Here is a 13,554-nt window from a genome sequence, read left to right on the forward strand (position 1 = left end):
AGCTAAAAGAGAAAATATAGGACTGAGATTCATCAGGTTACTTTCCACGGTTGGTGACGGATGCCGTGGAGATGCTCGTTAGTCGGAGCACCAACTGCGCAGCATGAGCTTTGTGTGTTCTTCTGTGTCAGAACCCGCTGATCTCCCAGAAAAACAACACCAGCGTCGTTCCACCCAGAGAACGAGAGACGGAGGGACGAAACCGGAACCACGTCCGCAAGAGAGACCTGGAGTCCAGAGACTCCCAGAACGACCTGCATACACTGGTACATAAACACATACACATTTCAGATGGATATCTTGTATGACACGATGTGAAGCATTCTCTCCCACCTGAGTGTAACATCAAGTTCAGACTACTGACGACGACTGATGCTGCATGTGATGTCTGCGGATATTTTTTTTACTTTCTCTCCTCTCTTATCCCAGCCCTCCTACATTTTATCCTGTCAGCTGTTCACTTCTGTTTGAACATAAATGTGTGTGTGTGTGTGTGTGTGTGTGTGTGTGTGTGTGTAGGACTGCACCACAGCTGGGTGCCTGCGGCTGAGATGTCAGGTCGGTCGTCTGGAGAGGAGGCAGAATGCCATCCTCTTCATCTACTCCAGACTGGCTGTCAACAACTTCCTCAAGGTAAACAAACAAATAAGCAAATCCAACTTTTGGGGCTGAGCAATATTATTGAAATCAGTAACACAATATCAGACAGATTTTTCTTTAGTTTCAGTACTCAGTATGTCGTACTGTAAATGTAAAGACAAATGTTATATTATATACTTGCAATTTTTTTTGTCAGAGGTGACTGTATTCTTTCTTTTTTTCATTCAGAGTGAGAATCAGAATCGTTCATATGTGGTTCGATCAACGGCCTCTTTCAGCGTCATCGAGATGCCTTACAAGAACCTGGTGTCAGAGCTGCCATCCAACAGCACCACTGTAAGACACACAGACACATCGATGAGTCATCAGCATACAGTCCAACAGTGACCGAAGCTGTTCGTAGCTTCATTTATAGAAACATTTCTTGAAGCCGCAGCTGCAGTGATCTCATTGGATTTAACACATTGTTCCCAGGACAGGAAGCACAACCTCTCCACTTCTGTTTACTGTGTGTACAGACAAACACAGCTGCAACTGTTTTGTTAGTGTTAAATTCCTGATGACGCAGCTTTTTCGGTTTGACAATTTAAGATTAAACACAGTATCGTAGAGGAGTTTGGTGACTGGGGTCAGGCACGTTTTCTTAAGCTAAATACAAAATATTGTTTTCTGGTTTTAAACAAGCAGAAAGCTTCATCAGAAAGAGCGCAGAGAATATCCAACCTTTGTGAGTAAGTGCTGCAAGTTTGGTCGCAGCAGCTGAGTAACATGTTTTTGTGAGCGGTGGTCCGGCACATCTGTAATTTCTCGGTGGACGTGACCGGAGGGCGCGCGTAGAATTTCGTGTCAAACTCTGGAAATCAGCAACTGAGAACCTAAAATGTTTCAGGAAGCCTACGGCAAGTGAAGCAATAAGCGTAGAGGTGTTCTGAGCGGAACATCACTGCCCAAAACCGAAAAAGGCGCATCGGGTCAGGCGTGCAACCAGGTCGGTTTTCCTTGGCATCAGTGGGCTTACGCACCATGACTTTCCCCCCAGGGTCAGACCGTCAACACCGAGTTGTACCGTGTCGATGCAAACGACCCGAACTGTGGCGCGATGGAACTTCGGTTCTCCAACATGACAGTGCGCTCGCTCACAGCGACTTGAAAACGCACAAGTTTCTCGCCCACCACAACAATCGTCGCTCCTCGCCACCCCTACTCACCGGATTTGGCTCCCTGCTGCTTCTTCCTGTTCCCTAATAAATTGTCACAAACGTGGATGTACGCGCTCCGCTCAAGTTTCAGGTGCGTAAAGTCATGTGTAACTCGGGAGCGGATTTTCATTAAGCAGCAAACCTTTGAGCTCTTACTCACGAAGGTTACGGCCTCGCAATGGTTTTAACAACCTTGAAGTTACTGAACAGGAAACGAAAGGAGGGAACGACGCAGAACTTTGTTCCTTAAAGGTGAGTGTGTGTTTTTCAGGTGAATGTGTCGGTGACGTGGGTGGCTGACACTCCTCCTCCAGTGCCAGCCTGGGTGGTGGCTCTGGCTGTACTGGCAGGACTGCTGCTGCTGGCGCTGCTCATCTTCATCATGTACAAGGTGAGGAAGAAACATTGCAAGTCACACTTGATAGTGACTATCGACTGTCGGCCTTTGTTTTTGTCATGTCAATCATTGTTGTCCAGGATATCGCTGCAGTGTAAACTCTAGTGTTCGCACTGCAGACATTTTCTTCAGAAATGACTGACTTCCTCCTTTCAACACCTTTCTTCTTCTTCTGCTCTTCTTCCTCAGTTGGGTTTCTTTAAGAGAGTGCGCCCCCCGCAGGACGACTGCGCTGAGAAGGAGCAGCTGCAGCCGGAGGAGAACGGCAACACTGACGCCTAGAGGTCAAACTGTGAGGAACTAAAAGTTCAGGAGAGAAGAAATCAGGGTAAAACGGCCTCGGAGAGGATTTCACTGTATTGACTGTTGGATGGCGGATAATAGTACTGGTTAAAGTTGTAATGAGGTGTTTAGTTTTTGCTAGTTATGTTGTGTTTATGCCAAATGAGAAGCTGGAAAAAACACTATTTACATTAAATTCTCAAAGATTGATATTTTAAAGTTCAACGTTAAAGGAATAGTTCATCATTTTGGGAAATAAACTGCATCATCACGTGGCCATCATCTTCAGAACAAGCTGATGTTACACTTGCAGAGTTTTCTAGACTTCACAGACACTGAAGACATCTTGCCGAGAGTCAGACGTTCAGATTGCGTCATGTCTGTACGCTAAATGTGAAGCTACAGCCAGCAGCTGGTTAGCATTAGCTTAGCATAAGAACAGCAACCGGGGGGAAAGAGCTAGCCTGGCTCTAACCAAAGGTAATAAAATTCACATATCGGCACAAATAAACCTCTCAACATGTAAACGAATCAAAATGTAAAGGCATTTTAAAGAGTATTAAAGTCCCCTTTTTTAGTATTTGTAAGCCATTTATAAACATTCAATGAATGCTTTATAACAGACTTATAATGTAAACAGGTTTTAATATTTATCTGTTTTTATAAGAGCAATAACGCATCCTTTGGACAGTGGAATGTATAAAATATACTGTAATGTGTCTTCATGAAGTGATGAAATACTAACAAAACTGACAGATACAGTGCATTAATGAAGCCTTCTAATGTCCTCAAGTTCATAAGCTTCATGTAAAAATGTTCAACACAACTTGTTTCATTTTTACAGAATTAGAGGTGTAAAAATGACGAGATGTTAGTTCGTGAACTTCCAGGTGCTGCATGGTCGATTTTGTTGTGTTTTCAAGGAGCCAGGCCGTTTCCTGTGTCTCCAGTTGATGCTAAGCTAGGCTAATCGGCTGCAGCTTTGTATTTAGTAGACAGACACGAGAGTAACATCAGTCTGAACATTTACTAACTCTTTGCAAGAATACGTACCAAACTGTTTGAACTGTTCCTTTAACATGTTGATCAACATGCCTGGAAGCTTCATGGGTTTGTTCCAGCATGCACGAGGTGACGGAGTAACTTTGTCTGGAGATACGAGGCTGTTTGAGTTTGGCCTAATATTTCATTTGCACGTTTGTGTTTTTTTGTCCAAACATAAAATAATTGATCAGCTGTAGAGATTTGTTACCGTGACGGTCCAGAACTGCTGAAACATCGAAGACCATTTTCAGAGAATCAAACAGTGAATAGTTTCTCTTGTTGGGGAACTTCTCTGCTCCCAGAGGACGCTGGTGGAGGTTTTTTAAAGATCTGAGCGAGCCCTGGGACGATCTGAGATCAGTCTCTTACCTTTAAATGGTCTCCATTAATCCACCTAAAGCAAACGGCAACTTAAAATCACACAGAATCAACAAGTGAGAACAAAGATTAAATTATTGAAAACATACAATTTAAAAAAAAAAGCCAACTAAGAGAATAAAACTGTAAAAAAATACAAATGTAAAGGAGTGATGAACCAGAGGATTGTGGGTACACGAGGGCCGTCACTAACCTCTTAAACCGATTGCTCTCTTGCGGTGACCGTATTACTTGTGATCATATGTGAGATAAAACAGCAATAACGCAGCAATATGAGATATGATACTGAAAGTGGTTGATGAGCCACATTCAGATCTGTATTTTTGGACAGAGATGGTTCAGTCTGCTGTGATATGATGTGATCGCTGGGAGCGTTGCAGTAATGTATTTACCCTTCTGTATTCTTCAACTTGTTTTTCCTTCCTGCTTTGTGTGCGGTGAAGCTGGTTAGAAGGTGTCATGTAAGAGTTCTGCTTTGGGACGCTGCTGGGGTGGTTTTGTTTTTTGTATTTTATTTTATTTTGTACAGAACGATGATAATTACAACATTGGGTCCAGCTCATTTCAACGTGATCAAGATATTGTTTTGCAAAACTTGAGTTTTTTGTTGGTTTGTAATTGGTCCTGTAGAAACGATCGTTCGCTAAACGCCGTACCTGAACAGTGTGTTGAAGCTGCTCGCCGCCCTCTTCAGGCAAAGAGACGCAACTACAGAATCAGTTGTTGAGACCATGGTTTCAAGCTGAATGGAACATTTTAAAACAAATCATTTACAAAAAGAAATTGGGGGGGGAAATGAAGAACTCGATCAGCTGTGCAGTTCGCCGTCTTTATTCGTCTGACGTTAGATGAGTGGCGCTGTGCTGCTCTTTGTTAGATTTGATAAGTTTACACTCCAACAACCTTTTATTTACACGAGTTGTGTTAAATTTAACAAACTAATCAGTCGGTCGCCAGCACCACAGTACTTATAAATAAATATATAGTTACAGAGCACCTTTTTAGTTTAGCTGTCCCAATAAATAAGAACATAAAGACCTGAATCATTACCCGGTGAGGTGGTTGGTTTTTTTACCATCGCCCGGTCAGTCAGGTAGCGTGACATCACGTATGAAGCAATCCAATTCACGTTTACACCGATTCTTACAGGACAAGCAGGACTGTTAAAAAGTCATTGGACTTTTAATTTGAACTGTTTTAAAGTCATTCAGAGGCTTAATTAGCCAGCAGCTAATAAAATCTACCGGTCGTAGTTCCAGCAAAATGAACAGTTGCTGGCTAGTGCGGCCGTAGCATCACGAGGGGGCGGGGCTTAGTGAACGGTCAATTAGCAATAGTTGTGACTTTCCCGCCTTTTTCTGCACTGAGGCCTCTTCCTTCTTCCGCTTATGGTGTTTTTAAATAGTATTATATTTCCTCAGATGTCAGAGTGGCAACTGGCAGCTTCGCTGAGAACAAAAATGCGACAAAAGCAGGTTGCTATTTTGTGTTTCATGAGTGTGTGTGTGTGTGTGTGTGTGTGTGTGTGTGTATGCGTGTTAATATATTAAAAAAAGAAAAAAAAACATTTGCTATTTACCCATATTGGGTTTGCATCATGAATTAATGTTTAAGGTTGATTATAGTTTTAAAAATATATTAATCCCGTTAACGATCACTTTGAAATAACTCCTCAGTAATGCTTCAGTTCGCCCGCTACTAGGCATCATTTTTTCCTTTCACTGGCATCTTGTCCACTGCTTTTAGGTTTGTCGTCCCTTGAATATGTTTCTTCTGCCTCTGGACGTAACGATCCCATCTTGTTTCAACAGCAGAAGTTAGAGATGCATTAATACTACTGGTGGACACTGACATCCCTGAATTACCGCAGATACGTAACGCTGATACAGCTGTTCATGTAGGAGGCCAGAAAGTAAGACGGTTTATTTCATTGTTGCCTTTTTTTAGACAGATGTTGAGTTTCTAATGGAGGAAACACACAGACTAAAGGATATTTACTTCGCCAAAACCTTTACAGAAATAGATCAACATTTTGGGATTAACACCTGGCTGAGAGTGATATGTAATAATACAATAACACTTTGATGTCTGTAAGTGAATATAATGAACCTATAGCTAAAGACAATTTCATAAAAATAGTGCTTCAATTTTCAAAAGCATTACTCTAGAAATTATATTTCTACTCTTGTATACTGTATTTTTAACCTGAACTGCATTGAGGATGTTTGACGGTTTGAAACACGCCTTGATTTGAAACTTCTTTTGAAAGTTTTTTGTAAATTCAGATCAAATCTGCTGAACATAACTTAAGACATGTTATAAAACTACCACATATTTAGGGGTTATATTAATAGATTGATTAAATCTTAAAGGGCCCAAACTATTGAACGACCCCTGAACCGAGCCCACCGTTGTCATCTGGAGCGACAGCGATGAGTTGATATAACCGTTAGTCAATGAAAAGAGGAATCTTTCTTAATTCATGACCTTTTTTATAGAAACAATTACAGGTTAAAGCTTCTCAGATGACTTACTGCTTTCCCTTCACTACACATCACATCTTTACATAATGAAAATAATCCTGTTGCAGCCCTGCTGTCACCATATTTTGATTTAGACGTTCTAGTTGGTGCACAAAAATTTCATTTTCACTTTTTTCCAATTAAACTTGTCACCAAACCTCGTTTAACTTCAGCTAAAAGTCGTGTTCAAACAGAATAACGTGTAACAAGAAACTGATTGGATAAATGCATTTTCAGGTCGACTCCGTTTATTAAAGGTAACAAATGGTTTTGGTATGAGCGCTGATCGTAGGTCAGTCCTATCTGATGGGGTCGTTATCGAGTCATGAGAGTGACTTTACTGAACTGTTAAACTTTTTATAAAGATTTTTCTACGGTGTTCAGCGTGTAAATAAGACCGAATAAAACACATGTTCAGGGCTGAAGTCAACTCTCACCTCAGTCAGTTCAAATTACTCACAAAGGCTGAACATCGTCCAAATAGTCACTTCTGTCTTAATGTCTCGGACACAGACTCTTTCTCAGGACTTTATTTGAGGGGTAATACTAAAGTTTTGGAAGAGTCTGTATAAAAACCCGGCTGAACTGACTGAATCAGGTGATTTGAAACCAGTCCTGCAGCTGTGTGTTTGTTGTGTTTGAGGGTTTTATGTTTTATATTTAATACCACTCTGTCTCTTTCTTTCTGCCATGAGGAAATATTGACTATTTTTGATGTATGTATTCTTTCACCTAGAGAATTAAGATTAACAATTTCATGGAGAAGATTTCACCTTTGAAATAAACTGATTTGTTCACATTTTCTTGAGCGTTTTGTCTTTATTTATTATTTCTTTGCCTTGATTTTACATGACAGACACTTTAACAGCAGAAAAATCACATTTTTCAGATTTTTGGGGCACTATTCTTCCTTACCTGTCGCTAATGTTCGGCAGGTTTAATGACACACAGCGGATTGTTTCATTAAAATGTTTATTCTGTTATGACCAGAAACATCAAAAAGTGAACAATATCATCTCCACAGTGATCTCCACTTCCTGCTCCCCTTTGATTGGTCAGGATGTGTCTGTTAGCAAGAAGCTGAGGTCAGTATGTGGTTCGTACTCCGCTGAGGGCTTCCCCCTGAAACACACAAATACACAACAAACAAGTCAACCCTGCTGAAAACTGCCAGGAGGTTTAATTTAGGGTTATATTAGATTAAGGTTAGGTTCAGGTTGAGATTCATTTCACATTAAAGTTAGATTTACTTGTTAGAGAAGGGTAAAGTTTAGGGTAAATCACAAAAATAGAAATGGAAGTCAACGTAATGTCCTTTGAAGTGATGGAAACCCGACTGTGTGTGTGTGTGTGTGTGTGTGTGTGTGTGTTACCTGGTGAACAGTCTGGCCTTGGTGGTTCCCAGTAGTGTGGCTTTGTTTCCCTCCACCAGCAGCATGCAGCCTTCCCTCAGAGCCTGAAAAAACAAACCAAAGAAGCTTCAATTCTCCCATAAAAGCTCGTCCACTTGGCCTGACATACAAATAAACTCTGAGCACCGATCGTCACCGCTCTGCTTCCACTCGTTGTCACTCACCAGGACACATGGAGTGTCCGTCTCTTCGTGGTACTGAGTGATCCTCTGCTCTCTGGTCTCCTGCACGAGAACAACAATGTCAACAAGATACAAGCCGACTGTGTAGAATGAGGGAGGAGACGATAATTCACTGCAGCACAAAGCATTCACAGAGTATTAAGACCCTTTCACTTTTTTGTCCATTTTTTTTTTTTTTATTGCAGCCTTATGCTAAAATCATTCCCTCATCAGTCGACACTCAACACACCACAGTGACAAAGTGAAAAGACATTTTTAGAGATGTTTGCAAATCGAAATATATTCTACTGACATCAAGTATTCAGTGACAGTTGAAATTGAACTGTGCTGCCTCCCATTTCTCCAAATCATCTTTGAGATGTTTCTGCCACTTGATTGAAGCCCACCTGCTCAGCATGAGGCCGCAACATAACAAAAAGAACAAAATGAAGGGGTCTGAACTAAATGCGTCGTATGTGTACCATGGTAGATAAGACAAAATAAGCCCCACATTTGGTACTACCAATATAACATAGTATTCAGTCAAAATCAAAACAACTGCTACAAATTAAACGTAGGCTGAATTTGCTATTAGCAGTTCCTGTTTGCAGGTTCACTGACAAATATCACCAGACTACTGTGACACTGATGAAAACTTGAAAACAGGAAGATTCTCAGGCAACCTCTGCAGTCATACAGAGCATCTTTTCAAAAGGATTTATGAAAATGCTGTTGCAATGGAAAGCATAGATAAAGATAAATATATCCTTTGGAAGCATAACTCGGGCTAAATTTGAATATATGTCTTTCGTATCAATAAGTTCATATTTGATGCAGTATTGATCCTCTGCCCTGCAGGCCTTTTCAGCCATGTTAACTGATTAATTACATGACAAGGAATCCTTGTTCTGCTCTGCACTTACAGCATGCTGACAAATATGGGATATAATACTATTATAATATTCTGAAGATAAAGTCCTGGTTTTAACTTCTGTCATTGTTGCAATAACCAGCAGTGCCCACCAGGGGGAGCCCACCTGAATCAGGAACATTCAACATTCAAGTCCGTTGTTTGCCATCTAGAATTCTAGTGTGAATTTAAAAACAACAAAAGAACAATAATATAAGATATACAATATTAAAAAGTACCTTAGAATAGAAATGTTTGTAATATTTACATTGCTATAGTTTGAACACTGTGGGGATTCAATGATAATTATAATGGCTATTTTGACATGTTCATATAGCAAATAACATGGGAGGAACCAACATTACTATCAGAGAATTAGTTTGTATCGTTATGTATTTCATTAAAAATTGGTTTCAATAACAGTTTACTACTTTGAGTGTTTATGTCCTTTCTATGAGGTCATTTATCAAGCAAAAAGGACAAATATTCTTTGGTTTGGATTTGCTGATTAAACAAATTGAAAACATCACTTTGGTTTTAGTGTTTTTCTGCTGGGACTCGCAGCAGCCCAGTATGACGTTGAAGACTGTAATACACCCACCAGTCCGCTAGAGGGCAGCGTGTCTTTGTGATTGTTTTCGTGGCACGCCACATGAGAAGGGTCATATAACATCGACTACATCAATACCACCAAAGTTTGTGCACCTCAAGAGCAAAACCCAGTGGTGGAAGAAATGTAGCAATACGACAGTATGAAAATACTCTGCTGCAAGTAAACGTCCTGCATTTAAAAGGTCAAAATACAACAGTATTAAAACCCAAACGCAGCTAAAGTACGACACGTTTTCTCACTCATTAACTATCACGTATTATTACGTTGCCGGTTTGTTATCAAAGCTGCAGCAGTATTTCACTGTTGAAGCTGTTCCAGTAAATATTGTTTTAAGATGCTTTTGTGGCAGCACTCAACTCAAACTGGACATTTTGTTTTGACTCGAGATAAACATATTTGAAATGAACAGTACTAATCAAGTGAAAGTTTAACTGAGTCAAAAGAAGGTTTGATTTGGAGGAACTTCCTGTTGTATAAACACTGACTTCTGAACTACGACTCCCCCGAGAGGCTGAAGTTTTGACTACTTTATATATGAGTGTATCAAACACTCCACAGACTTTGTTGCTGCTTTAAAAGTTGAATCTTTGACCTGGAGCAGCTGTAAAGGACTGTGAAGGTGATAACGCCGATATGGTAGATAACCGACCAATCAGATGGAGCAAAACTATCTCTTATATCATTATTTGTTCATGGAGCTGGAGAGACAAAGAGTTCTCTGTTGTGTTTTACTGCATCACCTCCTTATCTGCACAGAACGAGCTGTGACAACTTTAAATTCCGCCTCGCTGGGTCTTTATATTGACCTGCTCCTCCGACTCCATCACACCACCTCCCCCCTCCTCACGTTAAACTGAGGCTGAGGTGTACTGACTCACCCCCATGTGGCGGCTGGTGGGGTCGGGGTCCAGGTAGTGCGGGTTGATGTTGAAGGGGACGAGGCCGAGGGCGGAGAAGGACGGAGGGAAGACGATGGGCATGTCGTTGGTGGTGCTGATGCTGATGGTGGCCACGTTGGTGCCGGCACTGGAGCCCATGTAGGGGACGCCGTCCTGGTGGTGTGTGTGTGTGGGTGTGTGGGGGGGGGGGGTAAAGAAGAGGGCATTGAAGGAAAAGGAGAAGAAAGCCAACAAGGAGATGAGGACAGAAGGGAAGAAGTTATTTCAGCTTGTTTTGTGACTGTATTTATGACATCATCTCAAACTGGACATCACTCAACACTGTTGTTTATTTATTTATTTCCCGCATCAGACATGTGACATCACATCCTGTTTAAGCGTACGAGCAGGTTAAATCTGTTAACCTGAAATGTTGGAAAAGAGGGTTGTCTTACATTCAGGCTATAGAATAAACTGTGTGTTCAGTTGTTGCTCTAACTGTGTGTTTCACCTCCATCACTCTACTCCTGATCTCCGTCACCACCTTGTTGTCATAGAGACTCTTCAGCAGTCGGAAAGTGTTGCCTCCTCCTACAAAAGGACACAGTACCTCCATTACTGTCTCCACACTGCTGGTTCACCAAACAAACATGCCGACGAGGAAGAGAGGAAAGGAACGAGGGTGGAAGGAAGGAAGCAGGAAAGAAAGGATAGGTAGGTAGGTAGGTAGGTATGGTAGGTATTTACTTTATTAATCCCCGAGGGGAAATTTTTTCAGATCATAAGGAATGAGGAAAAGAAAGTAAGCAAAAGAAAAAAAGAAAAAAAGAAGGAAATGATAGAAGTACATGAGGAAGTGAAAACAGGAAGAGAAAGGCTTCGCTCTGTTGTTCCTCACCTATGAAAATGCCCTCGGCCTTCCGGACGGCTTCGACGGGGTCCGAGGCCTCGTGGATGCTTTCCACTTCATAACCTGCAGGGGCCAAACAGTCAGTGCTTTCTGCTCTGGTTGACTGCATTAGATTTAGACAGCAGTGTCTCATACACAAGCAAACACACAGAAGTAGATTGAAAAAAACAAAAACAAACAACAACAGAAAAATAAAGAAAATCCACAATACGCATAAGATATAATGAAAATATACTGAAAAATACAGGAAAAAAAACATAAAACAAACACGTAGGAAAGCATCAACAAAATAGCAATAACATAGACTGAACATTACCTAGATATGCATTGTGCTGTGCAAAATACACAGAATATGTATACACAGGTCCTAAATAATACATTTATAGAACATGTATAGTACAAATGTGAAGAAAACATACAATTGCATAACACTGTACAAACATTTAAGTCATGGTCAGATGTTTATGAGACACAAACATACCCAGAGTTTTAAACTTGTTCCTGGCCATCGTGGTGTAGGCGTCTCTGTCATGGAGAGCGTAAGGAACAAACAGCACCCTCTTCACATCTCTGAAATACACACACACACACACACACACACACACACACACACACACACACACACACACACACACACGCACACACACACACACACACGATCAGAAAAATTAAATACATCCATGGTACATAATTATAAAGACCTGATAGGATTTTTATTAAAAGGAGCTTTGATACCAATTCCAGATGTAAAACTGCCACTTAAACTTAAACTGTCTGCACACCAAACTCCATAGAAAAATGTACCATTTTAATGATTGCTTAGCATTCAATACAGACCTTCTTCTACAACATGACATCTATTGTTTAGCAACTACATGACTTACTGTCCAGTGTCCATAAACTTGTGCAGCAGCAGCCAGTCGCTGAGTAGGTAAAATGTACTTAAATACTGTACTTAAGTACAATTTTGACATGCACAGGATTTCCACACGTGTTCATAGAGATGTGTAAGTTTGTTATTACAGATTTAAGTTGCAGTATATTTTGAAGGTCATACCTTTCAAATCTCCACACCAAACTCATTTAAAAAATCTCGTATTACCCTTTACCATTTAATACTGAGCTTCTACAACATTTATTCAGATGTTTATAATATGGTTATTTTTTTATTAAAAATACTATATATACTTCTTCTTAAATGCCGGATTTTACTGCATGATTATTGGCTCGCAAAGGATCGTCAGACATGTACAGAGAGACATGTATGTTTTGCTAATTATATCAGAAAAGTTGAAATAAAAATGTTTCAAACGTAATTTGCCATTTCGTGACCGAGGTGACCTGTAAACTCTCAGCTCCAGAACCAGACTACTGCAGTCACAGTTTCTCAAACGTAACAGCCCACACACCAAACTCCATTGACAAATCTGGCGTTTTAATGGTCATTTCGCATTTAATACAATTTCTCGTAAAATGATTTCAGACATTTAAAATAATATTTTAATTCATATAATAAACTGCTTTTTATGTGCCGAACTTTGACCACTCGACCACTGATTTACAACGGCTTAACAAACATGTTTATAGATCAACAGTTGTTTGCTGATTGACATGTCAATATGAAAGCGCTTCATTTTTAAAGGGAGCTCGTTATTTATTTTCTTCGCACGTGACTAACCGGATTCTTCACGCATGTCCCGTTTGCTCGTCTGTTCCAGTGAATGGAGTGAAACTTACTGTCCGAAGAAGTTGGAGATGTGCTGCTGGCAGTGGTCCAGGTAGCCGCTGCCGTGCAGGGTGGAGTTGGACACCAGCAGGAGTCTCCTCTTCATCACTGAGCGCAGATGAACACTGACTCAGGTCAGACAGAGCAACTGAAGAAAAGTCGAGTCCAGAGTTCCGCCGCGTTTCTGCTGACGGCGGCTCTCTGACGGCTCTCTGACGGCCTATAAACCTGCTGCAATCAGCGCTGATACCACCAGAGACCGACTTACTCCGGAACACGGTCCAGTCCGGGGCCCAGCTGGTGCTGCTGTCCGTCACGTTCACGGTGTGTCTGCTGCAGCCCACCAGACCCCGCTCTAATTCATCTGTTAACTTCTCTTCACCTCACCGAAACCCGACGACAGGAGAAGTAAAGTTGGATCAAGTTTCCACCAGGGAAATAAACACTGGTTCTTCCGGTCCAATACTTTCAGAGTAAAAGCTTCTCCTCCGGCCCAATTCTATCAAAATTAAATATTCTTCC

General features: G+C 41.0%; 2 protein-coding genes across 2 annotated transcripts in view; one reads left to right on the top strand and one right to left on the bottom strand.

Annotated features, from left to right (window-relative positions):
* Positions 1-7,225, top strand: part of itgav (integrin, alpha V) — a 48,562-nt gene extending 41,337 nt beyond the window's left edge. Inside the window, exons 28-32 of the mRNA XM_069155074.1 lie at positions 132-266; positions 520-633; positions 829-936; positions 2,071-2,190; positions 2,386-7,225. Coding sequence (XP_069011175.1) covers positions 132-266; positions 520-633; positions 829-936; positions 2,071-2,190; positions 2,386-2,478 — 570 coding nt within the window. The 3' untranslated portion in view covers positions 2,479-7,225. The remainder of the gene's footprint in view (positions 1-131; positions 267-519; positions 634-828; positions 937-2,070; positions 2,191-2,385) is intronic.
* Positions 7,226-7,377: 152 nt separating this feature from the next.
* Positions 7,378-13,451, bottom strand: LOC138201519 (alpha-aspartyl dipeptidase). Its single transcript, XM_069155075.1, has 8 exons — positions 13,044-13,451; positions 11,788-11,876; positions 11,295-11,369; positions 10,908-10,987; positions 10,397-10,570; positions 7,999-8,058; positions 7,796-7,878; positions 7,378-7,544 (listed from the first exon to the last, which is right to left on the bottom strand). Exons 1-8 carry the CDS (start codon positions 13,136-13,138, stop codon positions 7,478-7,480), a joined length of 723 nt encoding a protein of 240 aa, XP_069011176.1. The 5' UTR covers positions 13,139-13,451; the 3' UTR covers positions 7,378-7,477.
* Positions 13,452-13,554: the final 103 nt, after the last annotated feature.

The sequence above is a fragment of the Embiotoca jacksoni genome, unplaced genomic scaffold (genome assembly GCF_022577435.1).
Source record: "Embiotoca jacksoni isolate LCO1_2020_lvr unplaced genomic scaffold, fEmbJac1.0.p SCAF_2, whole genome shotgun sequence".
NCBI lineage: Eukaryota > Metazoa > Chordata > Actinopteri > Embiotocidae > Embiotoca > Embiotoca jacksoni.

Bases quoted from the DNA above. Each gene is read 5' to 3' on its own strand.
- LOC138201519 (XM_069155075.1), bottom strand. From the start codon at position 13,138: ATGAAGAGGAGACTCCTGCTGGTGTCCAACTCCACCCTGCACGGCAGC. The intron at 11,877-13,043 runs GTAAGTTTCACT...TGTGTATTTCAG, and splicing joins ATCTCCAACTTCTTCGGACA to AGATGTGAAGAGGGTGCTGT. The intron at 11,370-11,787 runs GTATGTTTGTGT...TGGCCCCTGCAG, and splicing joins GAACAAGTTTAAAACTCTGG to GTTATGAAGTGGAAAGCATC.